Source organism: Chelonia mydas, chromosome 15, assembly GCF_015237465.2.
Source record: "Chelonia mydas isolate rCheMyd1 chromosome 15, rCheMyd1.pri.v2, whole genome shotgun sequence".
Classification (NCBI taxonomy): Eukaryota; Metazoa; Chordata; order Testudines; family Cheloniidae; genus Chelonia; species Chelonia mydas.
This window is the reverse complement of record NC_057856.1, coordinates 24,765,243-24,789,763: the sequence shown is the minus strand read 5'-3', so window position 1 is coordinate 24,789,763 and position 24,521 is coordinate 24,765,243. Positions and strand designations below refer to the sequence as shown.

Sequence of the window (24,521 nt, the reverse complement as noted above, 5' to 3'; positions counted from 1 at the left end):
GTAATAGCAACACAGGAAACACTGGACCAGACTAGTGATCCATGCAGTACAGTGTCCTGTCAGTGCCAATGGCTGGTACCAGTGGCTTCGGAGGAAGATTCAACGTAGCCCATAGTGAACTACTATGGAATACCATCTCTATAACACTTGATAAATTTGTATTTTCTCCAAAAATCTTAATGGGGCCAAATTCTGTGCTCATTTACACTCTCTGCAATTGGGTTAATGGGATATAAATCAGTGCAAAATCTGGCTGTCAATATTTAAAAATAATTTGTCTGCTATATTTGATTGGTCAGAGCCTGATTCTGAACTCTAATGGGGGTTAAGTGAGGTACCAGATCTTAGGAACCTAGTACAAATAGTACAAAGTGTTCCTCTGCTGGCATGTTTCAGATGTATGATAACATAGCATCCCTGAGATTTCAGGAGGGTGATAGTGGTGAAAAAATTGCAACAGCCATGATTTCAGCCGAAGGAGAAGTGATGGAGTTCCGGCGGGCCATTGCAGCAGAAGGCCGAGTCGAGAACTGGATGACAGCTGTTCTGGTTGAAATGAGAAGAACAAACAGACTCATTACTAAAGAGGCCATTTTTCGATACTGTGAAGATAGAAGCAGGTGAAGTAATCAAAGTGATAAAGATAACAACTGAAGCATAATAAACCATTAATAGTTTGAAGTCTATATAAACCATACAGAAAGTGTTGTAGAGACTTCCTTTTTTATTTAAATATAGTTCCCTTCTCTTACTCTGTATGGTAAGGGTCCATTTAAAAATTGATTGCCACCCAGTTCACATACACAGACAGTTAAACAGAAAAATATTTCAATGCCCAGCATCTAAACAACTTTAACTCTGTCCCTGTAGTTCTGTTTCTCTGTAAAAATTTTATCTTTAAAAATTTTATCTTTAAAAATGATTTTAAAGTGTTACATTTGAAGAACAAAATCTAATTCTATAAGTTCCAAATGAATAACTGGAAATGTAATTTACAGCCTTGATTATGTATTGGGGATTATTCTGTAGCCCAAGTGTTCTGACACTAACAGTTGCTTTTCAGTATAAAGAATAATTTTATCAACTTGCTTAGGAATTTAGGATCTGTTCACCCACTAGCTTTGTGTCCTTTGACACTTGTCCACTTGTAAGTGGAATTATTTTGCTCAGGAGAAAAAGACTGGATGAGTATTTGGATGTGCTTATGCACTTCAGTGATAGGCACTATAGATATACATAGATAAATATGTTCTTCAATAACATAGACAGATAAATCAATAGATAAAATAGATTATGTTAATGTACTCTTGAATTTGTAAAGTATTTCTGATATTATGCTTGTCTGAGGCTGCATGTCATATAACCTTTGAACAGATAGGAATACAGTGTTAAATTGTTATGGACAGTTCAGAGTGAAGCTGTGTGCTGAATGGATAAGGTTCATTTAGACTTATTGTAAGGAGAGAGCTAAGGTTGCTTGGGTGCTGGGCCATGAACATTTTTTTGTTTAAACATCTGTGTGCATAACTGTGAGTTAAGGTTGTTGTCAGCACTGTGTACATAACCAGAACCTGTGATTTCTTTAGTTTTTAATGGTTTTTAGTTGGGTTGTCAAGCGATTAAAAAAATTAATCGTGATTAATCACACTGTTAAACAATAAATATGATTTAGTTAAATATTTTTGGATGTTTTCTGTGTTTTCAAATATATTGATTTCAATTATAACACAGAATACAAAGTGTACAGTGCTCACTTTATATTTATTTTTGGTTAATATTTGCACTGTAAAAAACAAAAGAAATAGTATTTTTCAGTTCACCTAAGATAAGTACTGTAGTGCAATCTCTTTATCATGAAAGTTGAACTTACAAATGTAGAATTATGTACAAAAAATAACTGCATTCAAAAATAAAACAATGTAAAACTTTAGAGCCTCCAAGTTCACTCAGTCCTATTGTTCAGCCAGTCGCTAAGACAAACAAGTTTGTTTACATTTGCAGGAGATAATGCTGCCCGCTTCTTGTTCACAATGTCACCTGAAAGTGAGAATAGGTGTTCTCCTGGCACTGTTATAGCCAGTGTTGCAAGATATTTACCAGATGCCAGATGCGCTAAAGATTCATGCTCCAACCAACATTCCAGAGGACCTGCGTCCATGCTGATGACGGGTTCTGCTTGATAACAATTCAAAGCAGTGCGGTCCGACGCATGTTCATTTTCATCATCTGAGTCAGATGCCACCAGCAGAAGGTTGATTTTCTTTTTTGGTGGTTTGGGTTCTGTAGTTTCCGCATCGGCACGTTGCTCTTTGAAGACTTCTGAGAGCATGCTCCATGCCTCATCTCGCTCAGATTTTGGAAGGCACTTCAGATTCTTAAATCTTGGTTCGAGTGCTATAGCTATCTTTAGAAATCTCACACTGATATCTTCTTTGTGTTTTGTAAAATCTGCAACGAAAGTGTTCTTAAAATGAACAACATGTGCTGAGTCATCATCCGAGATTACTATAATACAAAATATACGGCAGAATGCGGGTAAAATAGAGCCGGAGACATACAATTCTCCCCCAAGAAGTTCAGTCACAAATTTAATTAACGCATTATTTTTTTAATCAGCATCATCAGCATGGAAGCATGTCCTCTGGAACGGTGGCCAAAGCATGAAAGGATATATGAATGTTTAGCATATCTGTCACGTAAATATATTGCAGTGCCGGCTACAAAAGTCCAATGTGAATACCTATTCTCACTTTCAGGTGACATTGTAAAGAAGAAGCTGGCAGCATTATCTCCTGTAAATGTAAACAAACTTGTTTGTCTTAGTGATTGGCTGAATGAGAAGTAGGACTGAGTAGACTCACAGGCACTAAAGTTTTGCATTGTTTTGTTTCTGAGTGCAGTTATGTAACAAAAAAGTCTATATTTGTAAATTGCACTTTCATGATAAAGAGATTGCACTACAATACTTGTATGAGGTGAATTGAAAAATACTGTTTGTTTTATCATTTTTACAGTGCAAATATTTGAAATAAAAAATAATAATATAAAGTGAGCAGTGTACACTTTGTATTCTATGTTGTAATTGAAATCAATATATTTGAAAATGTAGAAAAACATCCGAAAATATTTAATAAATTTCAATTGGTATTCTATTGTTTAACAATGCAATTAAAACAGCGATTAATCACAATTCATTTTTTTAATCGGGATTAATTTTTTTGAGTTAATCGCATGAGTTAACTGTAATTAATTGACAGCCCTAGTTTTTAGTGTTGATGATTTGTGTAATGGTATTTCTTGTCTTGTTATTAATTGCACTTAGTAACCTTTAACTACAAGTTAGTTTTGTTGTGGGGGAATTTCCTAGTTTTTTAAAAATAGTATTAGACACCTTTACAGAGTGCTCTCTTGTCTCTAGAAAGACAGATTTGTGTCATAGTTTTTCCAAACATTCAGGGTAGAACTGTTCTTTCAAATATATTATCCATATTTTCCATAGAGTTGACTGGATGTTGATGTATCAAGGCATGATGGTGCTGGCTGCTAATCAGGTCTGGTGGACCTGGGAGATGGAAGACGTCTTTCACCAAGTAAAGAAAGGAGAAAAACAGGCAATGAAACTTTATGCTAAGAGAATGCACGAGCAGATTGATGCCGTGGTTACCCGAATCACAAAGCCATTAAATAGAAATGACAGAAAAAAATACAATACTGTTCTCATCATTGATGTCCATGCCAGAGATATTGTTGATACGTTTGTAAGAGACAGGTAATCCACTGACCCGCTGAGATCATTCCAGAGAGATTGTATTCTGTACTCACAATCTTTTGCTTTCTCCTTTATAGCATCATGGAAGCTCGAGAGTTTGAATGGGAAAGCCAGCTGCGTTTTTACTGGGATCGAGAGCCGGATGACCTGAATGTGCGTCAGTGCACTGGCACCTTTTCCTATGGTTATGAATATATGGGCTTGAATGGAAGACTAGTCATCACTCCCCTTACAGATCGTATCTATCTAACGCTCACACAGGTATATATTAAAGGGATTTTTTCATATGATATTCTGCTGAAATATATTTCTTGGGGTTCACAACATGATTATTTTATTGCCCCTTTCTGTTTCCGCAAGTGATCACATTATATAAAAGTATATTTAAACTCAGTTAAAATCCCATGTGATTTGAAATTTTTAAAGACTATGTAAAAGGCTAGATCAGCTTCAAGGCTGGTTGTTTTCTTAAAATCATGGCTGAAAGCTGATCATTTTAAGGCATTATTATAGTGATGGTGGAGCCACTTTGTGAGATCTCTAGTTCCTCTGCTGCTGGCTGCTAAAAACTCCGACCTCAGCCAGTATTTTCAGTTCTGATTTCTGGTGCCCATCTTCTGTTCTGCCTAATCCTCTGCTGACTTTCCATGCTTACGGATCAATCTTTGCTGGAGAGGCTGTTGAGGTGCATGCAATGTAAAAGCTGACTGGCAGGAGCCAGAACTGGAAATGCTAGGAGAGAGGCACTCTGGCAGCTGTGGGAGGTGAAGGAAGAGCACAAACGGGGATGAAGCAGAAATAAATCATGAAATTCCTGAGTGCGATGCAGTCTCTGACTGACTTGCTCTTCTAATTAGTATATTTGCTAAACAACCCAAACCCAGGCTCAGGTGTAACAGTTTATATGATAAAAAGAAAAGGAGTACTTGTGGCACCTTAGAGACTAACCAGTTTATTTGAGCATGAGCTTTCGTGAGCTACAGCTCACTTCATGAGCTATAGCTCACGAAAGCTCATGCTCAAATAAACTGGTTAGTCTCTAAGGTGCCACAAGTACTCCTTTTCTTTTTACGAATACAGACTAACACGGCTGTTACTCTGAAACCTGTCAGTTTATATGATATCCACATCGGAAAACTATATTGTACTGTAGGAAGCCTTTGAGCTGAATTGCAGTGTGTTACCCTGCTCCATTCAGCCTTGCTTTTGTGGTTTATTTCCAAAAGGCTCTATCCATGTTTTTGGGAGGAGCACCTGCAGGGCCAGCAGGTACAGGGAAAACTGAGACAACCAAGGATCTGGCCAAAGCCCTGGGCTTACTGTGTGTTGTAACAAACTGCGGCGAAGGCATGGATTTCAAAGTAAGAATTGGAAGGCTGTGTTCTCTGGTAACATGATATTAGCACCATTATGCACAAAGACCAGGCTAAATGACTTGTCCTTAGCTTTTGAAGAAGACCTATTCTAATTACAAACAAATCCCATGCAGTTGAAAATTAAATATAGTAAAAAAATATTGTTTCTTGTTTAAGTTCCTGAGATGGCTGGAGCTCAGGATTCTGGCTTTGCCTTGTAACAGTGAGAATCAGTGGCAAGATGATAAGATTCTAAGCTCATTGTGGGCCACCAGCATAGAGTGAATAAGCCTAGCAATAGATTGTGGAGTGGGAAGGCAGACAAGTATCCATAGGCTTTGTTAAGTCCTTTACAGATGTACTATATGCCAAAATGTGCTGAATGTTTTTTTGGGCTGTTTTTGTTTTGTTTTCAGGCAGTTGGTAAAATTTTCTCCGGTCTTGCCCAGTGTGGGGCATGGGGATGCTTTGATGAATTTAATCGTATAGATGCTTCTGTGCTTTCAGTCATCTCTTCTCAGATCCAGACAATCCGAAATGCTCTAATGAATCAGTTGAAAACATTTCAGGTAAACACCCACCCTCACAAAACCTCCTGAGAAAGAAGGCTAGTGTTGTATTTAAGGCATGGGATTCGGGGAGCCTATCGTAAGATGCAGTTTACCTGTGCAAATATATTACACATGGGTATTAAGAGTTAGGTATTTAAGTGCATACTTAAGCACTTAAATAAGTGGCCTGATTTTCAGAGATGATGAGCACTTCCCTTTAACCGCTCCCTGTCTCAGTTTCCCCATCTGTAAAATGGGGATAATAACATCTACCTACCTACCTGACATGGCAGTTATGAGGCTTAATTTATTATTTATTGTAAAGTTTTGAGATCCTCAGGTAACAGGTATAGTAGAGAAGTGCAAAGAATTTTTGCCATTTTATCTTTTTATGTCAGAGTCAGTATGGTCTGACATTTTTTCATGTTTTAGTTTGAAGGGCAGGAAATTTCCCTCGATGCACGAATGGGCATTTTTATCACCATGAATCCTGGGTATGCTGGCCGTACTGAGCTCCCTGAATCTGTAAAAGCTTTATTCAGGCCTGTGGTTGTGATTGTACCAGATCTCCAGCAAATCTGTGAAATCATGCTCTTTTCTGAAGGTTTTCTTTTGGCAAAGGTAGGGAAAGTTTACTTCAAAGTAAAGTAAAATAAAAACATGTACATGAGTGATGTGTGGATTGGGACTTCTTTCTTATGATTCTCTGTCTTCACTCTCTAATAGGCCCTTGCCAAAAAGATGACAGTGTTATACAAGTTGGCAAGAGAGCAACTTTCTAAACAGCATCATTATGACTTTGGACTGCGTGCTCTCAAGTCAGTACTAGTGATGGCTGGAGAACTGAAGAGAGGATCACCTGATATTAATGAGGTAGACTTATTGTGTTCAGCTGAGGAACTGCCCCAGTATGACTGGTGTAAATTCTCATAGGTTCATTGAAATTATCACTGTCTGAGGATCTGACCCACTGTATGTAGCAGTTCATTCATGGTATCTTTGGTTGTATCAAGAATGCCGTTTGTACATCTGCTACAGAAATAGGGATGCTTTCCTGTCTGTGGCATTTGTCTTCCCACTTAATGATTTACTTACTGAGCAGCATCATTCCTTGCACAACGTTCAGGTACCACCTCCTTACATGCAGTGCTTACAGAAAGGGTATGTAAATATGGGTAGCTACGTTACCAACAAAATGCAGATAAAAGGAAGTGTATGGCTGTTTTAACCCTTAGTTTGTATATACTTTGTACATATGTTTGAAGGTCTTAGGGCAAGGTCCTTAAAGGTATTTAGGCACCTAACTGCCATTAGGCACCTGAGTATTTTTGAGGATCTGGGCCTTAATGTTTATATCTAGGATGCAAAGGCTAGATGAATATACAGAGTAAAATTTTCCAATGTAACACCTAAATTATGCTCACCAAAAATGATTATATGCCAGTTGTATAATCAAAACCCATATTTGCACATGCAAAGCTGCTAATTGTACCATACCTTCCAGTACATTTGTATACCCAAATGTGGGTTTTGCAGAGTTTTCTAAAGGAAGTAAGTACGTTAACAGTGAGCCTGTGTGAATTAATTCAAGAAACAACGAGTAATTTGGGACATTTCAGCACCAGTGTTTGGAAATTTGGGTCATATAATGAAAAAATGCTATTTAAAATCCCAGTTGAAACTGATCAGCTTCACCATGATGAAATGGCTTTTATTTCCAATAGTAATTTGTGCCAAGATAATTATCTAAAGGTATCAGGAGTGCATGTAGTAAAAATTGCTAACACTGTGTTAAAATAATTGTATAGTGGTATTATACAAATATTTTCTAGGTTATTTACACTTTTGAAAATTGGTTGAATATTTGGGGATTCTCTATTCTGTTGTGTTTTGTCTAGGATGTGGTATTGATGAGAGCTCTCCGAGATATGAATCTTCCTAAGTTTGTGTTTGAAGATGTACCTCTTTTCCTTGGCCTGATCTCTGACCTGTTTCCTGGCCTGGATTGTCCTCGAGTCCGCTACCCTAACTTTAACGATGCTGTAGAACAAGTGCTGGAAGAAGGTGGTTATGTCGTTTTACCAATCCAGGTAGAAAAAATGTTGAATTGTTTAACATTATTGTTGTAAACAGTGGGTAAAATCCTAATGTGGTATATATTGGAGTGGCATCACTGAAGTCAGTAGAGCAATACTGATATATGCCAACTGAAAATCTGGCCCATATGAGTTTTGTATACACAGTTATCTAAAAAAAGGAGTACTTGTGGCACCATAGAGACTAACAAATTTATTTGAGCATAAGCTTTCGTGAGCTACAGCTCACTTCATCAGATGCATCCGATGAAGTGAGCTGTAGCTCACAAAAGCTTATGCTCAAATAAATTTGTTAGTCTCTAAGGTGCCACAAGTCCTCCTTTTTTTTTTGCGGATACAGACTAACACGGCTGCTACTCTGAAACAGTTATCTAAGTTCATGTTATTTTTCAGGTGGATAAAGTAGTTCAAATGTATGAGACAATGTTAACTCGTCATACTACTATGGTGGTTGGACCTACTGGAGGTGGCAAGTCTGTTGTCATTAATACTTTGTGCCAGGCCCAAACCAGGTGAGCACAGAAGTAGATGTAAGGGAATCAGAATTTGAAAAAGGGCATAGTCTACAGGACAAATGTACTGCAGCAGTCCTATGTGGTCATGCTGGGATCTTCCCTAAAACTTTATCCTACTGTAGTGTTTGCTTAGTGTGAAGTTCAACTTGGGCTGTGGTGTGTTTGGTAATATTGTTCTTTCTGTTATCTCTCTGCTTAGGCTAGGATTAGTGACAAAGGTTTATATGCTGAACCCTAAAGCCATGAGTGTGATTGAGCTGTATGGTATTCTTGACCCTACCACGCGAGATTGGACAGATGGAGTTCTATCAAACATCTTCAGGGAAATCAACAAACCTACTGATAAGAAAGAGCGAAGGTAACCACCTAAGAATTAGAAAATATATTAGTAACTTTTATGTATTCTGAATTTTACAGTCACTTTATTTTATGTTTAATACAAATTAGATTAACAGTCCTAAGGAAAAATGAAGGGAACATACCCAGAGGATAGGAACCAAACAAAGATATTGTCCTAAGAGTTTGGTGTCCCAATCTGATTCTGTAGGGACAATAGCTTCTGCTAAAAATGTTACCTGTATTTGACAGTTCTTCTTTGAGTCTTTGTCCATGTGGATCCCAGTCTTGGTGCACATGTGCCTCATACATATGAGATCTTGCATGCATTAGATGCAGGTGCAATATGAGTGGATCCATGTGGACAAAACATCTTGAAGAACCACAGGTACTGATAGGTAAGGAATCATTCTCTTAAGTTTATTTTGAATTACTAGAGTGATTTTAAGCTACATAAGATTACTATCTTTTCCCTTTCCATTGAATTACCTTAAACTGGGCAATAGTCATGGCCTTTCATCAGACGCAAATTTAACATATTATTTCTGCAATTGCAGCCCTGTGCATTGCACATTTGTGGGCCTTGTGCACTGTACATGTGAAGAAGGGAGCTAACAGTATTGCTTAGTTCTTAAATAGAGTTTTCTGGTTGAAAGCACTTGAAAACAGCATCTAATACAAACCCTTTTGAATGAGATATGTAATGATATTTCAGTTTTACAGATGGGGAAACTAAAGCTGAGGAGTTCAGTGACTCTCATGAGGCCATAAAGGTGGGGGAGGAATTGTGGAGCTGTTTGAGGCAGGTTGGGGAGATCTGCCTATGAGCTCTCTACCTCTGCCCTATTGTATACCATAACTTCCAAGTGGAGATTCAGTCCTCTCCCCCTCACATGTGGTGCCACACATTTGGTGATTTTTTTCCCCACCACTAGGCAGCTTTTTCCAAGGTGGATATACTGTAAAGTCAGTGGACTTTGGGTCAGGCCCAAGGAGAACATCTTCCTCTTGTACTTGGGCAGGAGAATGCTTGAGCCTCAGCAGGCAAGCAACCTCAAAAGCAAATTTGTATGAATTGAGCCTGTAGAATTGAGCCTGTAGATTGAGCCAGTCTGTTAATGTGAGCTCAGTACTCCTAGTAAGGTGAATGGGAACTAGGCAGGTAGATGGAAAGGGCAAGAGAGCCTTTAAATCTCTTCCATTAGGGTTAATTCATATGCTTATCCTAAAATTGAGCTAACATCTTTGATGATGATGATAGTACTTAAAAAAGGAAATAAATCTATAGACTGTGCCCTGTTAATTTCAAAACATGAGGGGAGTATTGAAGATGAATCACTGTTTATTCAACAAGTTTCAGAGTAGCAGCCGTGTTAGTCTGTATCCGCAAAAAGATAGTCTCTAAGGTGCCACAAGTACTCCTTTTCTTTTTGTTTATTCAGTGTCCCTTTGTCTGACATGTCTACAGGTACATTTTATTTGATGGAGATGTGGATGCTCTCTGGGTGGAAAATATGAATTCTGTAATGGATGATAACAAGTTGTTAACCTTGGCCAACGGGGAGCGCATCAGGCTGCAGACTCACTGTGCTCTGTTATTTGAGGTGAGTAATGACCACATCATTTAACAACAAATAAAGGGTTAACTACATCTGCCTCTGCAGATTCTGAAAAGCAGGAGCCACAAGTGCTCTTCATGGTTTCAAGTTATTTATGGCCATCATTGCAACTTTGTTTTCTAGGTTGGAGACTTACAATATGCATCTCCTGCTACCGTATCCCGTTGTGGGATGGTCTTTGTAGATCCTAAAAACTTGAAATATAAGCCCTACTGGGAGAAATGGCTTAACCAGAGAGGAAACAAGGTAGAAAATTGCTGGTTTTGATAAGATAATGATTTCAGAAACTATCTGAATTAAATATAGAATTGTGGCACCTTCATTGGCTGAATTTCTTTCGAATTCATTTGTCATACAGATAGATCACTATTACCAAGTTTGATTAGAGCAGTAAGAAAATGAGCATGTTAACCTTTAATTCTTTGGTGTGGAAACAATATAAAAACAGATCAGCAGAAGGTGCTTGATTTCCAGAATAAAAGCCAAAAACTGTCATAAGAATGACCCGATTCATATTATAAAGTAGTGAATCCATGACCCCTGCTTATGTAATATGCTGCATGTTGCTTTGAAGAGGGCTTTTTGTTATACCAAGGCCTAGACTATACTAGGAATTTACTGTGGTATAACTATGCCTCTCAGGCTGGTGAAAAATCCACAGCTCTGCAATACTGACCTAACCCCGGTGTAGAGCAGCACTAGTCGATAGAATATTCCCATTAACCTAGCTACCACCTCTTAGAGAGGTGGATTATCTACCCCAATGGAAGAACCCCTCCTGTTGGTGTACGGAATGTCTTCACTGAAGCACTACAGTGATGCAGCTGCAGCTTGTTAAGTGTAGACAAATCCCAAGATAAAAGGAAATGAAAATGAACTAACATAGAATAATATACTTTAGTAAAAGGGTTCCACTGCTGGTATGGGATCTTGATGTTCCAGCCATTCACTTCACAGGTGATATGTGAGCCAATAAAGTTCAGGAACCACTGCTCTAGAGTAAACCCCATGCCCTGGCTTCAACCAATTTTATCAGCAATAAATAAATATAATCCTGTAATAAATCCAAGAAACCATCTTCACCACCCCTGATTTTTCATAATATGCCAAATAAAAGGTAGTAATCTTCCAGTATACCAATAATTCATTAGGGTACTTTAACACAAAATAGTAGGCATCATGATGTATCTGATCAGTGTACACCACCATGTCTGTTTCTATGTTAAAAATAAGGTTACCTGTACAGAAAAAAGAATAATCTATTTAAAGTGTATTTATAACAAGTATCCCTGTATTATGTACAAATGAATATGTGTCATCCATTCATACAGCTGATAAGAGTTGTAGTGTGAGCAGAAAGACACCAGACTCCAAGTTTTATAGCAGAGATCTAGAGAATGGCCTCCTATACCTGGAAGTTCCTCACTTGGTTAAGTTCTTCCTGCAACATGTCCTGATCTCTCTGGAAACTGGAGAAGCAAGAATTCTGTGAATTCAGCTCAGTTCTACGAGAGTTAACCCTTGGGCTGGCTCAGTGTTCTCAGTTGATTTGGATTCAAAGGACCAGATCCATAGTGGGTTTAAGTTGGCATAGCTCTACTGCCTTCAGCTGGCTGATTCAGATCTATTCCTGCTGAGAATCTGGCCCACAGAGTGATGTTGCATCTCTTGAGGGAACCACACCCAGACCTCCTCTAGTACAGGGAACATCTCTATGGCTATGTCTAAACTGTGTCACAATGTGGACTATAGGGGTGGAAATTGCAGAGTGTCCCAAATTGTTGTGCTCTGCCCCATGTGGATGCTGCTGGCACAGACTAGAAGGTACCTAGTTCATGTTAACATAGTCATCTTTCAAACAGACCTAGATACCTTCTCATTCACACCCGCAGCATCCACACAGGGCAGTTAGACCGCAGGATGCTAGTGTGTGTGGAATTTCATACCCTCATAGTCCAAATTATGGGGCTGCTTAGACAAGTCCTAAGACTACTTACAGTTGGTTAGACAGGTAGCAAACTGGCTTTTAATGTTTCTATGTGGCTATGTCCTATCTCTTTTTTCTCAGCAAGAACAAGTTGAATTAAATCGTCTCTTTGAAAAATACGTACCATACCTTATTGATATGATTGTAGAAGGAATTGTGGATGGCAAGCAAGGAGAGAAACTGAAAACCGTTGTTCCCCAAACAGATTTAAATATGGTAAGATATAAAGAGTATTGATTAAGACGCTTCTACAGAAGGGGAAACTGAGGCACAGAGGGGCTACATAACTTTTCTAAGTTTACACAGCAAGCCAATGACAGCGGTGACACCAAAGTGTTCCTCAGTATGACCTCTAGACAAAATATGCCTCTATTTCCACTAAAATAAAGACAGTCAGTTGCTAACACTATTATTTTACTTTAATGAATACCTATATTAGCAGAAACACACCTATATGCACACAAATCATCACAACACATTTGAATATATTGCCTTGCCCCAAAGGCATGAAAAGAAAAGAAGGCATATTAAACATCATCATAATTCTGAACTTCATCTGAAGCCGTTGTTTCTCAATTTTCTACGACAGGTGACGCAGTTGACTATGATGCTGGAAGCCGTAGTAGTGCTGGAACCCGATGATCCTGATGTTCTGGAATGCTACTTCCTGGAAGCTTTGTATTCCTCTTTAGGTGCTACCCTCCTTGATACTGGAAGAATTAAATTTGATGAAAGTATTAAACGTATTTCCTCAATGTCAGTGGTTCAAGATGATAATGTCATGGCTAAACCAGGGGAACTGCCAGGTAGGATTTTGTCATTTATAATTTAACCTGGGACATTTCCCTTGTTTTAAAAAAAAACAGCTGTGACAGAGTGGGATATGCCTGTATCAAACAGTTTGTATTGTATGTTGTATGCAGGATATTAGAGAGACAAGGTGGCTGAGGTAATATCTTTTATTGGACCAACTTCTGTTGGTGGGAGAGACAAGCTTTTAAGCTACACAGAGCTCTGCTTTAGGTCTGGGAAATGTACTGAGAGTGTCACAGTTAAATACAAGATGTGTTGAACATCATGTCTAAACTTGCCTGAGAGCAGCGTGTTGTTCTGCACTCCAGACATTTGTCTTGTGCTAGAAAGGTGTTTTTGACACCTCTTTGAAGGACTGTCACTGAGAGCCATCTGCTACTATTGACTTTGAATGACTCTTAAGTACTGACCCACTCTCTGGGAAGAGTTCCACCCAGGGGAGGATTGCCCAGGCAGGAAACACTGTGGAAGACAGCCACAAGACTACTCCTGAGGGTCCCCCTTGCAAGTCCTGGGATAGCGGTGGTCTGGGGGCTGGGGTGGAAATGGCATTCGGGGAGGCCTCAGCACTCAGCGCTGCATAGTCTCTAGGCAGCGCTCACTATGGCCGTGGGAAGTCTGGGGAGACTGCCATAATGTAGACACGCGGCGTTGTTGTAGCCATATCGGTCCCAGGATATTAGAGACAAGGTGGGTGAGGTAATACCTTTTGTTGGACTAAATTCTGTTGGTGAGAGACACAAGTTTTCAAGCTTACAGGGAGGTGACCTGAAGCAGAGCTCTGTATAAGCTTGAGAGCTTGTCTCTCTCACCAACGGAAGTTGGTCCAATAAAAGATATTACCTCACCCACCTTGTCTCTCAGATGACTTAGACAGGCTGTCAGGGCCTCTCTAGCCCCTGGAGTAACCCAAGATTGGGAGGGCACCAAAGTGACTTAAAGATACCATAGGATACTCCCCCAGGCTGCGAGTTCTGTGCTGCACCTCTTATTACAAAATCTCACCCTGCACATTTATCTTAGTCAAATGATGTTTCTCCTGAAATATTTCAATGTCCCAGATGATCTTTAGTTGTTAAACGAGAACCACATTGTGGATTGCAGGTCAGCTTCCAACTTTGTATGACTTTCATTTTGATGGGCATCAAAAAAAGTGGATACCTTGGAGCAAACTAGTTCCTCAATACTTTCATAAGCTTGATGTGAAATTTATTGACATTCTAGGTAAGTGTTGGTATCCTTTAATCTAAAATGTGCTATCTATAGCCCCCTAGTAATAAATAACCTGTGCAGTGCAGGATTCCATTCTGGGGTGTTTCATTCAGGAACTGAAGATGAATGACAAGGCAAAAAAAAATATTTTTGCTCTTTTCTGCTCCTTTGTGATATACAACAATAGCCTTAAAGTTTACTGCAAGGGGTTTTTCTTTTTTTGCCCGTTTTTCCAATTAGAAATATTGGGCTTTGATAGCCTTCTTCATGCTGAAGGACTCCAGCAAGGTCTTAGGAGGGTTTGAATGGTGCCATCATAATAGACTGTTACCTTAGACAGCTGGGCTAGTCTACACATTTGCATGTCGCTCAGGATTGTGAATAATCCACACCCTGCTGAGCGACATAGTTAAGCCAGCCTACGTCCCCGAGTAGACAGCACTAGGTCAATGGAAGAATTCTTCAGTCCAACTAGCTACTGCCTCTTGGGTAGGTGGGTTAACTACTGCGACAGGAGAACCCCTCCCATTGCTGTAGTAACTTTTTTACATTGAAGTGCTGCATTGGTGCAGCTGCAGCTGTGGGGCTGTAGAATTTTAAGTGTAGACATAGCCTTAGACTCAACACTCCTTCCCTCTCAGTGGCAGAGATCAACTGTTCAGGTCCAGCCTTGTGGGATGTCACCCTTCAAGTTCTTCAAGGATCTTGTCAAAACCCTTCAGGGGAATGTGGAAAACTGATATTCATGATACATCTTAATGTAAAGGACAAGGAAAAAAAGAACAGTCAGGCCATCTTTATATATAATAAAGAAGCAGTTGGAGATGCATAAAAAATGAGTTAGTTCACAGTTCATCTTTTAAGGATTGTTAGGAACCATGTTTTACATAACTACTAAGGTAAAAAGTAGGGAGTTGCTAAACCAGTGAAAAAGACCAACCCACAGTCTCTCAGGGTAGACAAGCCAGGAAAATCACAGATCCCGGCTTAATTTCCTAGTCAGAGTAAAAATTAACCTGTCATGAAATCCCATAATACAATATATGCTTCCGCCAACGTGCACGGGCTGAAATTGTGGAAAAGCAGCATCACTTGCCCCATAACTTCAGCCGTGCAGAACACAATGCCATCCACAGCCTCAGAAACAACTCTGACATCATAATCAAAAAGGCTGACAAAGGAGGTGCTGTTGTCATCATGAATAGGTCAGAATATGAACAAGAGGCTGCTCGGCAGCTCTCCAACACCACTTTCTACAAGCCATTACCCTCTGATCCCACTAAGGGTTACCAAAAGAAACTACAGCATTTGCTCAAGAAACTCCCTGAAAAAGCACAAGAACAAATCCGCACAGACACACCCCTGGAACCCTGACCTGGGGTATTCTATCTGCTACCCAAGATCCATAAACCTGGAAATCCTGGGCGCCCCATCATCTCAGGCATTGGCACCCTGGCAGCAGGATTGTCTGGCTATGTAGACTCCCTCCTCAGGCCCTACGCTACCAGCACTCCCAGCTATCTTCGAGACACCACTGACTTCCTGAGGAAACTACAGTCCATCGGTGATCTTCCTGAAAACAGCATCCTGGCCACTATGGATGTAGAAGCCCTCTACACCAACAGTCCACACAAAGATGGCCTACAAGTCATCAGGAACACTATCCCCGATAATGTCACGGCAAACTTGGTGGCTGAACTTTGTGACTTTGTCCTCACCCATAACTATTTCACATTTGGGGACAATGTATACCTTCAAATCAGACTAACACGGCTGCTACTCTGAAACCTGACAATATAAGTTGTTATGTGAGCATAATAAAATAGTGAGAAGTGAGTTGTACAGTTATGACAAAGTAATGCATATAATTTTATAGTAACAATTCAGCAAGTACATGTCAACTTCACTGAAAACACAAATAAATTATATGGCCACTAAAGTTATCCCTAATTGCTTCAATCTAGTCACACAGTGCAAAATTCACCTCTGCAGAACTCCAGTAAAAGGCCTTCATAAATCCCAGTTAAATCCTCAAAATAGCGGTTAAGTGGGGCTTAAATGGTGCACAAGCTTTTGCTGGATCTGTGCATGGGGTGAATGTAATCTATTTCAACACACATGAATAAAGTTTCCACAATAAATATTGAAAAGAGGGGGTTGTGCAATTAAGATTGTTCTTAAATACGGTTACTTATCTGCTGTTTCAGATTACTCTTTTTATGCAGCTGTATATTAACACAGTATGGGTTTGCACCAGCAGTGCTTACATATGCAAAACCTCCAGGTCTGCTGCATTTTAAATTGATCTTTTACTCTTTTTTTTTAATAGTTCCTACTGTGGATACAACACGCACTACATGGTTGTTAGAACAGATGGTAAAAATCAAACACCCTGTTGTTCTTGTTGGTGAATCTGGTACTTCTAAGACTGCAACTACACAAACATTTCTAAAAAACCTAAACCAAGACACTAATGTATGTACTCGTGGATTCTGTTCTGTTTATAAAACCTGTGTTTTCCTCTTTCTCATGTTGTATGTTGTTAAATAGTTGCATTTCACCCCAGAGGTGGCTGCATTTCCATGGTGGGTGAAATAATACCTCCAGTTTAAAACCCCGATTCAACAACTGGATTTGCACTGGTAGAGCCCTGAGTCTGTCCACAGCTCCCTTGACTTTGATGAGGCTGCACTTGGATGCAGGATTCTGATTGCAAGGTCCTAAGTATCTAAAATATTTTTGGATTACTGTAGTTATTCGTAAATAGGAATTCAGTTTTTTATAAGATAAAAATGTATTTATCAAATGACCATCTTGGTGTCTTATTGAACTCTCAGAGTGATACTGGCTATATTCTACATGAATAGCCAGACCAGAATGGTGTTTAATGTACAGCTGGTGTGCTATTTTGTTCATATTGTCAAATGTGAAGAACATTGTCTAAAAAGTGTCATTTAAAATATTTTTAAAAACCGTTTTGATCAAGTTTTTTCTTCCTGTGTAGGTGCTGCTAATAATTAACTTTTCTTCTCGCACAACATCAATGGACATTCAGAGAAACTTAGAAGCAAATGTAGAGAAACGTACTAAGGATACTTATGGACCCCCTATGGGAAAGCGCCTTCTAGTTTTCATGGATGATATGAACATGCCAAGGGTAAGCTACAATCCTGTTTGCAATATTACATAAGAAGATGATAGGCTGCATTCTTGTGGTCCATTAATGCACAGGTCCAACTGGGTTAATTATACACGCTTGGACTTCAGCTTTGTACCTTCCAATTTCTAAGGTTTGGACCTCTGAGCACCCTGGCATATTTCAGTGCTATTACAATATCACTCTTAAACTTTAAAAATGTATCTTTTTTGGTGGATAGGCTGCCATCCCGGGGTCGCTCTATCTATAGTCAAACTAGGCAGCTGCCTAGAGCCCCCCATGACAGAGGGGTGGCCGGGCCAAATTTGAGTGGCATTGTGACTCAGTGTGCGAGGTTGCAATGCCACTCACCCAAATTTGGCCCAGCAACTCCTTCATCATGACAGAGGGATGGCTGGGCCAAATTTGCTGCCCTAGGCCTATAAGAAGGGGAGCATCACACTGAAGTGTTGCCAATGGTGGCAGATTGTCTTGAGTGGCCTCTTTTGCCATCAGTATCCTCCTTTCTTCTTGCCCTTAAAATTCCTGTGATACACTGACCCTCCCTCTGGTTGATATTGGTGCCATGAGACGTGACTTCCTTAGAATCCATCCATATCTCTCCAGGAGCTGGGTAGGGGTGTACCTGTGTGTCACTCATCAGCAACATGAGGTGCTTTCCCCACCTGAGACAATCAGAATGAGCGAGGACAATCAGTGCCCAAAGCCCTACAAAATGTTACTTAGACATGCTAATAGTCTATTGAATATGGAGCTAATGATTTCTTGCTCAAAGTAGTTACAGGTGACTCAGACATGCTGTGATTGAAATATGTTGGCTCTTTCATTTTACAAAGGTTGATGAATATGGCACACAGCAACCAATTGCCTTGTTGAAGTTGCTCTTGGAAAAAGGTTCCTTATATGACCGTGGTAAGGAGATGAATTGTAAGAGTCTTCGAGACCTTGGCTTTATTGCTGCCATGGGCAAAGCTGGAGGAGGTCGTAATGAAGTTGACCCTCGATTCATTTCACTCTTCAGTGTTTTCAATGTACCTTTTCCTTCTGAGGAATCTTTGCATTTGATTTATGCCTCCATCTTGAAAGGTCACACTGAGGTAATTTTAATTTATTTAAAAGGCTTAATAGGGTTGTTATTTTTAATTAGTTTTATCTTCCATGAAACTACAGAACTTGAAAGTGTTTCTTTTAATGATTTCCCCTCTTCCCGTTTGTGGCCAATCTTTCCCTTACAGCTTGGTGACTGTTATTAGTGGGCATTCAGATACTTTCCTGGGTCTTCATTCAAGTTGGGAGAGCCTCATACATTTATCCAAGGGAAGAATTTGGCTCCAAATAGGGAACAACTTGCCTAGGAAGGCAAAGTGTTGTGAAGTAGTAGCAAACAATAACGCCACACTTCAGATTGGCAGTGTTGCAATCACTCTACTAAGACATTTTGTTACCCACCATGGTCCTTGTCCACAGATGCACTGAAATCATGAGAGTCTTTCCGTTGACTTCAATGTAGACTTTTGGATCAGGCCCCACATTGCTGCTGACAAACAGTTTTGCAAATCATTTTCACTTCTCCACATTAATCATTCTGATTCATTTTAGAACCTTACATGTTTTTCTCTCCTCCTCTTTCCTTTCTCCTTGTAATGGGATTTTTTAATGTGTTTATTGGTCTTCAGATAGTATAAATACTAAAGTATTATTAAGATCAGAAAAGAAAACCCACCATAAAGTAAGTGGTTTTTGTAGCTGTTCAAAGAATATTGCTAATAAAAAATTAGTAAAGAGTGGTCATCTTGTGCTGAATTGATACATATTGAGCAATAGACTTTTAAGCCAGAAGACACTTCGTAAATTGATGTTTTTCATAGCTGCTTATAGCCAGTTACTGTAAATGCACAAAGATCTACAAAATATTGACTTGAAAAGAAACACAGAAAATTAAATACAATGCATTAAACTGCATCACTGAGCACATGAAATTGCAATTTTATATATGAGAATATTATTTATTATCCATATTGCAGTAGTGCCTAGGAGCACCAGTCATGGGAGCAGAACCCCATTGTGGTAGGTGCTGTACAAACACAGAACAAAAAGCTGTCCCCTGCACCAAAGAGTTTACAATCTAAATAATAAAATAGCCAGACTAAATGTCAGATGCACACGTTACATTATACACTGAATTTCTGAAGAACATTTTATCTTGCACTGACTTATTTTAAATCTGTCAAGTAGGGGTAGAAGAGTAGGAAAATGAAGTATGTTTGATGAAACGCATTTCTCCCCAATCAGTCTCGTGAAGAACTCTTGCCTTTCTCATGTTTGCAGATTTTTAGTGACTCAATAGCAGCGATCGCTGACAAGATGACGTTCTGTACTTTGGAACTTTATAAAGCAATTGTCCGGGATCTACCACCAACTCCTTCCAAATTCCATTATATTTTTAATCTGCGTGATCTCTCCAGGGTCTACAATGGACTTGTCCTTACAACCCCAGAGCGGTAAGTGAAAAAATATTTAGAAATATTGACTTCAGTGGAACTACACTCATTTATGATCTGGCCCAGTGCGAGGCAGTGCTATCTGGAAAACACCCATATGTAAAAAGAAAAGGAGTACTTGTACCTTAGAGACTAACAAATTTAGTCTCTAAGGTGCCACAAGTACTCCTTTTCTTTTTGCGAATACAGACTAACACGGCTGCTACTCTGAAACCCATATGTAGCAGTCACATAAATAGGAGATAATAAGGGGTAGCTTTTCTCCTGCAGCTGAGCTGTGCTTTGCTCAGGAGAATTGGGCATCAGGGAGTCAGATACAGCTTCTTGATAGTAAGGGGGTGTCTGGACCATTCTAAGCTGTGGTGTGAGTTAGAGAGGTCTAGAGCTTCTCTTACTTCCAGCAGCATATAGTCCCTAAAGAACCGTATACCAGCTGAGGATCACTGTGCTCTGATACACCACCTCCTTTTCCTGACACACACTCCATGCCAGGGTCAGGGGGGCACTTGGTGCAGGCGTCTGTTCTGCCAGCTTTACCCCAGGTGAGAGTTCTTCTCTCTAGCATAATTCTCAGCTGTTCAGTTATCACCTGTTTAAGACTGACATTTAAGTCAACCCATGTCAATATGCCTTTGCCTATCTGTAATGGCATAGGTTAGGAATGCTGTGTCTATACTTACTTCCAGCTACCTGGCTTCTGCTATGCCACAGCTTTGATCTTAATTTTGTTTGCAATGCCTTTTTCTTATTTCAGTCAAGTTGCTTCCTATTGTTTTGAGTAAATTAATGGTTTATCTTGTTATTCACCTGACCTCCAGGTTGCATAGTGCATGTCAGTGCTAATGAAGTCAGTAACAAATATCTGTAAAGCATCTTTTAATATCATTTACTTGTTTTTCTTCTGTCCCATTAAGTGTTGTGGCCTTTTCTTTAATTATTAAGGCCCCGATTCAGCAGTCCAACACAGTTCAGCAAAGTACTTAAGCACAAAACTTTAGGCCTGTACTTCAGTCAGTGGGGTTTAAGCACATGCATGTGCTTAAGTGCTTTGTTGACTAGGACAAATTGAAGCATATGATTAAATGTTTTGCTGAATTGGGGACCTAAATGGGAACTTTTTATAGCCAAATTAACCAGTACTTTTGCCTGAACAGCATTGCTGAGAATGAAGGGTAAAAGTGTTTGATTACTGAGGTTTTAATCAAATTAAATTGAAGATAAAATTAATCAGTGATTGGGCTATGTGAATAGCTATGTAGATTTCTTTTTTTATCCAGGTAGGTAAAAAAGGAACCTATGCATAGATGCAGTTGTCTCTGTTTTGCCTTTCCTTGTAGATACATCACTTAGGGGAGGAAAGGAGTTTAGAAAATACTGAATTGTGATATTGTTCCTGATGACAAAAACTGTAAAATATGATCTCTGCAGATAAAGTTACTCTTTCCAGTGAAAAAGGAAACAAATCCTGATTTGATAACAGCGCTATTAACCACCTTATTTGTTGTGTCCACTGATTTGGTAAAGTCTGATACTTTAACTTTGATATAGGTTCCAAACAGTCACACAGATGGTGCGAGTCTGGAGAAATGAGTGCCTGAGAGTTTTCCATGATAGATTGATCAATGAAGTAGACAAGACACTGGTGAGTAACTTCTTCCATTTACTAGTAATCCTTTATATTAATATGGGAATTAGTTCAAAACAGTAAACTTAACAACTGTTCTACTACAGTCTTAAAATCAAACTGTGGCCCTGATTCACCACTGCGTCACTCCAGTTTTACACCAGTGTAATTGATTTAAACATAGGCCTGTTCTGCACTACGGGGTTAGGTTGAATTTAGCCGTGTTAGGTCGATTTATAAATGACTGCGTCCACACAACCAACCCTGTTCCGTCGACCTAAAGGGCTCTTAAAATCGCCTTCTGTACTCCTCCCCGACGAAGGAAGTAGCGCTAAAATCGACCTTGCTGGGTTGAATTTGGGGTAGTGCGGATGCAAATCGACGGTATTGGCCTCCAGGAGCTGTCCCAGAGTGCTACATTGTGACCGCTCTGGACAACACTTTGAACTCCGATGCGCTAGCCAGGTACACAGGAAAAGCCCCGGGAACTTTTGAATTTCATTTCCTGTTTGGTCAGCATGGCGAACTCAGCAGCACAGGTGATCATGCAGTCCCCCCAGAATTGTAGAGCGTAGAATGTTTCTACGCTTCCCCTATCATCTCTGTCCCTGGGGTTATCGCAGATTAGAAGGCGAAAAAAACGCACTCGCGATGACATGTTTTCCAAGCTCATGCAGTCCTCCCACACTGATAGGGCACAGCTTAATGCATGGAGGCATTCAGTGGCAGAGGCCAGGAAAGAATTAAGTGAGTGTGAAGAGTGGAGGCAGGACGCGATGCTGAGGCTAATGGGGGAGCAAACAGAAATGATGAAGCGTCTGTTGGGGGAGCAAACGGACGTGATGAAGTGTCTGTTGGAGCTGCAAGAAAGCCAACAAGAGCACAGACCCCCGCTGCATCCACTGTATAACTGCCTCCCCTCCTCCCCATGTTCCATAGCCTCCTCACCCAGATGCCCAAGAACACGGAGGGGGAGGCTCTGGGCACCCAGCCACTCCACTCCAGGGGATGGCCCAAGCAACAGAAGGCTGTCATTCAAACAGTTTGATTTTTATTGTGGCTACAATAAGCAATGTGACCTTGTCCTTCCCTCCTCCCCCACCCCACCCGGGCTACCTTGTCCGTTATCTCATTTTTTTTTAATTAATAAAGAAAGAATGCATGGTTTCAAAACAATAGTTACTTTATTTCGAAGGGAGGAGGGTGGTTGGCTTACAGGGAATTAAAATCAACAAAGAGGGCAGGTTTGCATGAAGGAGAAACACACACAACTGTCACACCGAAGCCTGGCCAGTCATGAAACTGGTTTTCAAAGCCTCTCTGATGCGCAGCGCGCCTTGCTGTGCTCTTCTAATCGCCCCGGTGTCCGGCTACTCAAAATCGGACTCCAGGCAATTTGCCTCAACCTCCCACCACACCATAAACGTCTCCCCCTTACTCTCACAGATATTATGGAGCACACAGCAAGCAGCAATAACAATGGGAATGTTGGTTGCGCTGAGATCTGACCTAGTCAGCAAACAGCACCAGCGAGCTTTTAAACGTCCAAAAGCACATTCTACCACCATTCTGCACTTGGTCAGCCTATAGTTGAACTGCTCCTTACTACTGTCCAGGCTTCATGAGCCATGGGAGCAAGGGGTAGGCTGGGGTAGGTGCGACCGCGCAGTGCTGCCGGCTGGGAGAGCAGCCTGAGGCAGAAGCCTCCAGCTCGCATGATATTCCAGGCAGGACTGAATCTCCATGAGATGAAACTTAAAGAAGAGAATGACCTGGAGTCTCTGGCTCCCATTCGGTGCTCTAAGAGGAGAATAGCCATGTCTGTCCAGGCGCCCTGATAGACCTCACTGAGGTCTGCCAGGAGCACCCAGGAGACGTACGACGGCTATCAGTCCTACTGCACCGTGTGCCACGAAGGCAAGGAGCTGCTGCTGTGTAGCAATGCAGTACCGCGTCTGCCAGCAGCACCCAGGAGGCAAACGGTGATGGTGAGCTGAGCGGGCTCCAATGCTTGCCGTGGTATGGCGTCTGCACGGGTAACCCAGGAAAAAGGGCGCGAAACGATTGTCTGCCGTTGCTTTCATGGAGGGAGGGATGGAGGGAGGGGGGCCTGACGACATGTACCCAAAACCACCCGCAACAATGTTTTTGCCCCATCAGGCATTGGGAGCTTAACCCAGAATTCCAATGGGCAGCAGAGACTTCGGGAACTGTGGGATAGGTACCCAGAGTGCACTGCTCTGTAAGTCAATGCTAGCCACAGTAGTGAGGACGCACGCCGCCGACTTAATGCGCTTAGTGTGGACATACGCAATCGACTGTATAAAATCGGTCTCTAAAAATTGACTTCTATAAAATCGACCTAATTTCACAGTGTAGACATACCCATAGCCCACTGATGTAAAAACCATGAAAAAGGTTAGTAACTGACTACAACAGAATAAGTAAACAAACCCACAAATGGACAAAAGGTCATTTAAGCTGTGATTTTACTGTGATATCACAAACTTCTGGGCATTACAGGCATCAGATATATAAAATATAGCACTGGAAAGCTGAATGAGGTGCTGCATGCATGTTAGGCTTCTGCTGACTCCGTGAACTACTCGTGAGTGTATGAATGCATTTATATTTATGTGCATATGTGTGTGCTGTATACAATATGTGTCTACATTATGTATTACAAGAGTGAATGAAGTGTAGGCGACACTGGTGACAAGACATCAGAACTAACTATAAGAGTGAAGGGTGGTATGTCATTTTACTAGAATAATGATCGTGTTTTTTATAATGGGCATATTCTGCTCTCTGTTAAACCTGTGCAGCTCACGGGGATCAGTAGTGCCTGGGCTGCTTGTATATATTGCAGGGTTTTAGAGGATAAACACACAATGCTAGTAGAGTCCGATCCTGCAGCTGTTGTATTTGTGCCAGTAGCCTCATTGAAATCAATCAAATAGCTCATGAGTAAGAGTTTGCAGGATCA

The 24,521-nt window shown here is 40.5% G+C and overlaps 1 protein-coding gene across 1 annotated transcript in view; it reads left to right on the top strand.

Annotated features, from left to right (window-relative positions):
- Positions 1–24,521, top strand: part of DNAH10 (dynein axonemal heavy chain 10) — a 98,126-nt gene that overhangs the window by 39,498 nt on the left and 34,107 nt on the right. Inside the window, exons 30-49 of the mRNA XM_037878565.2 lie at positions 397–620; positions 3,500–3,769; positions 3,847–4,030; positions 4,996–5,130; positions 5,541–5,693; positions 6,108–6,296; positions 6,402–6,548; positions 7,574–7,765; positions 8,165–8,283; positions 8,486–8,644; positions 10,091–10,226; positions 10,365–10,487; positions 12,310–12,444; positions 12,818–13,034; positions 14,146–14,265; positions 16,583–16,728; positions 17,258–17,410; positions 18,247–18,507; positions 19,739–19,911; positions 21,460–21,553. Coding sequence (XP_037734493.1) covers positions 397–620; positions 3,500–3,769; positions 3,847–4,030; positions 4,996–5,130; positions 5,541–5,693; positions 6,108–6,296; positions 6,402–6,548; positions 7,574–7,765; positions 8,165–8,283; positions 8,486–8,644; positions 10,091–10,226; positions 10,365–10,487; positions 12,310–12,444; positions 12,818–13,034; positions 14,146–14,265; positions 16,583–16,728; positions 17,258–17,410; positions 18,247–18,507; positions 19,739–19,911; positions 21,460–21,553 — 3,330 coding nt within the window. The remainder of the gene's footprint in view (positions 1–396; positions 621–3,499; positions 3,770–3,846; positions 4,031–4,995; positions 5,131–5,540; positions 5,694–6,107; positions 6,297–6,401; positions 6,549–7,573; positions 7,766–8,164; positions 8,284–8,485; positions 8,645–10,090; positions 10,227–10,364; positions 10,488–12,309; positions 12,445–12,817; positions 13,035–14,145; positions 14,266–16,582; positions 16,729–17,257; positions 17,411–18,246; positions 18,508–19,738; positions 19,912–21,459; positions 21,554–24,521) is intronic.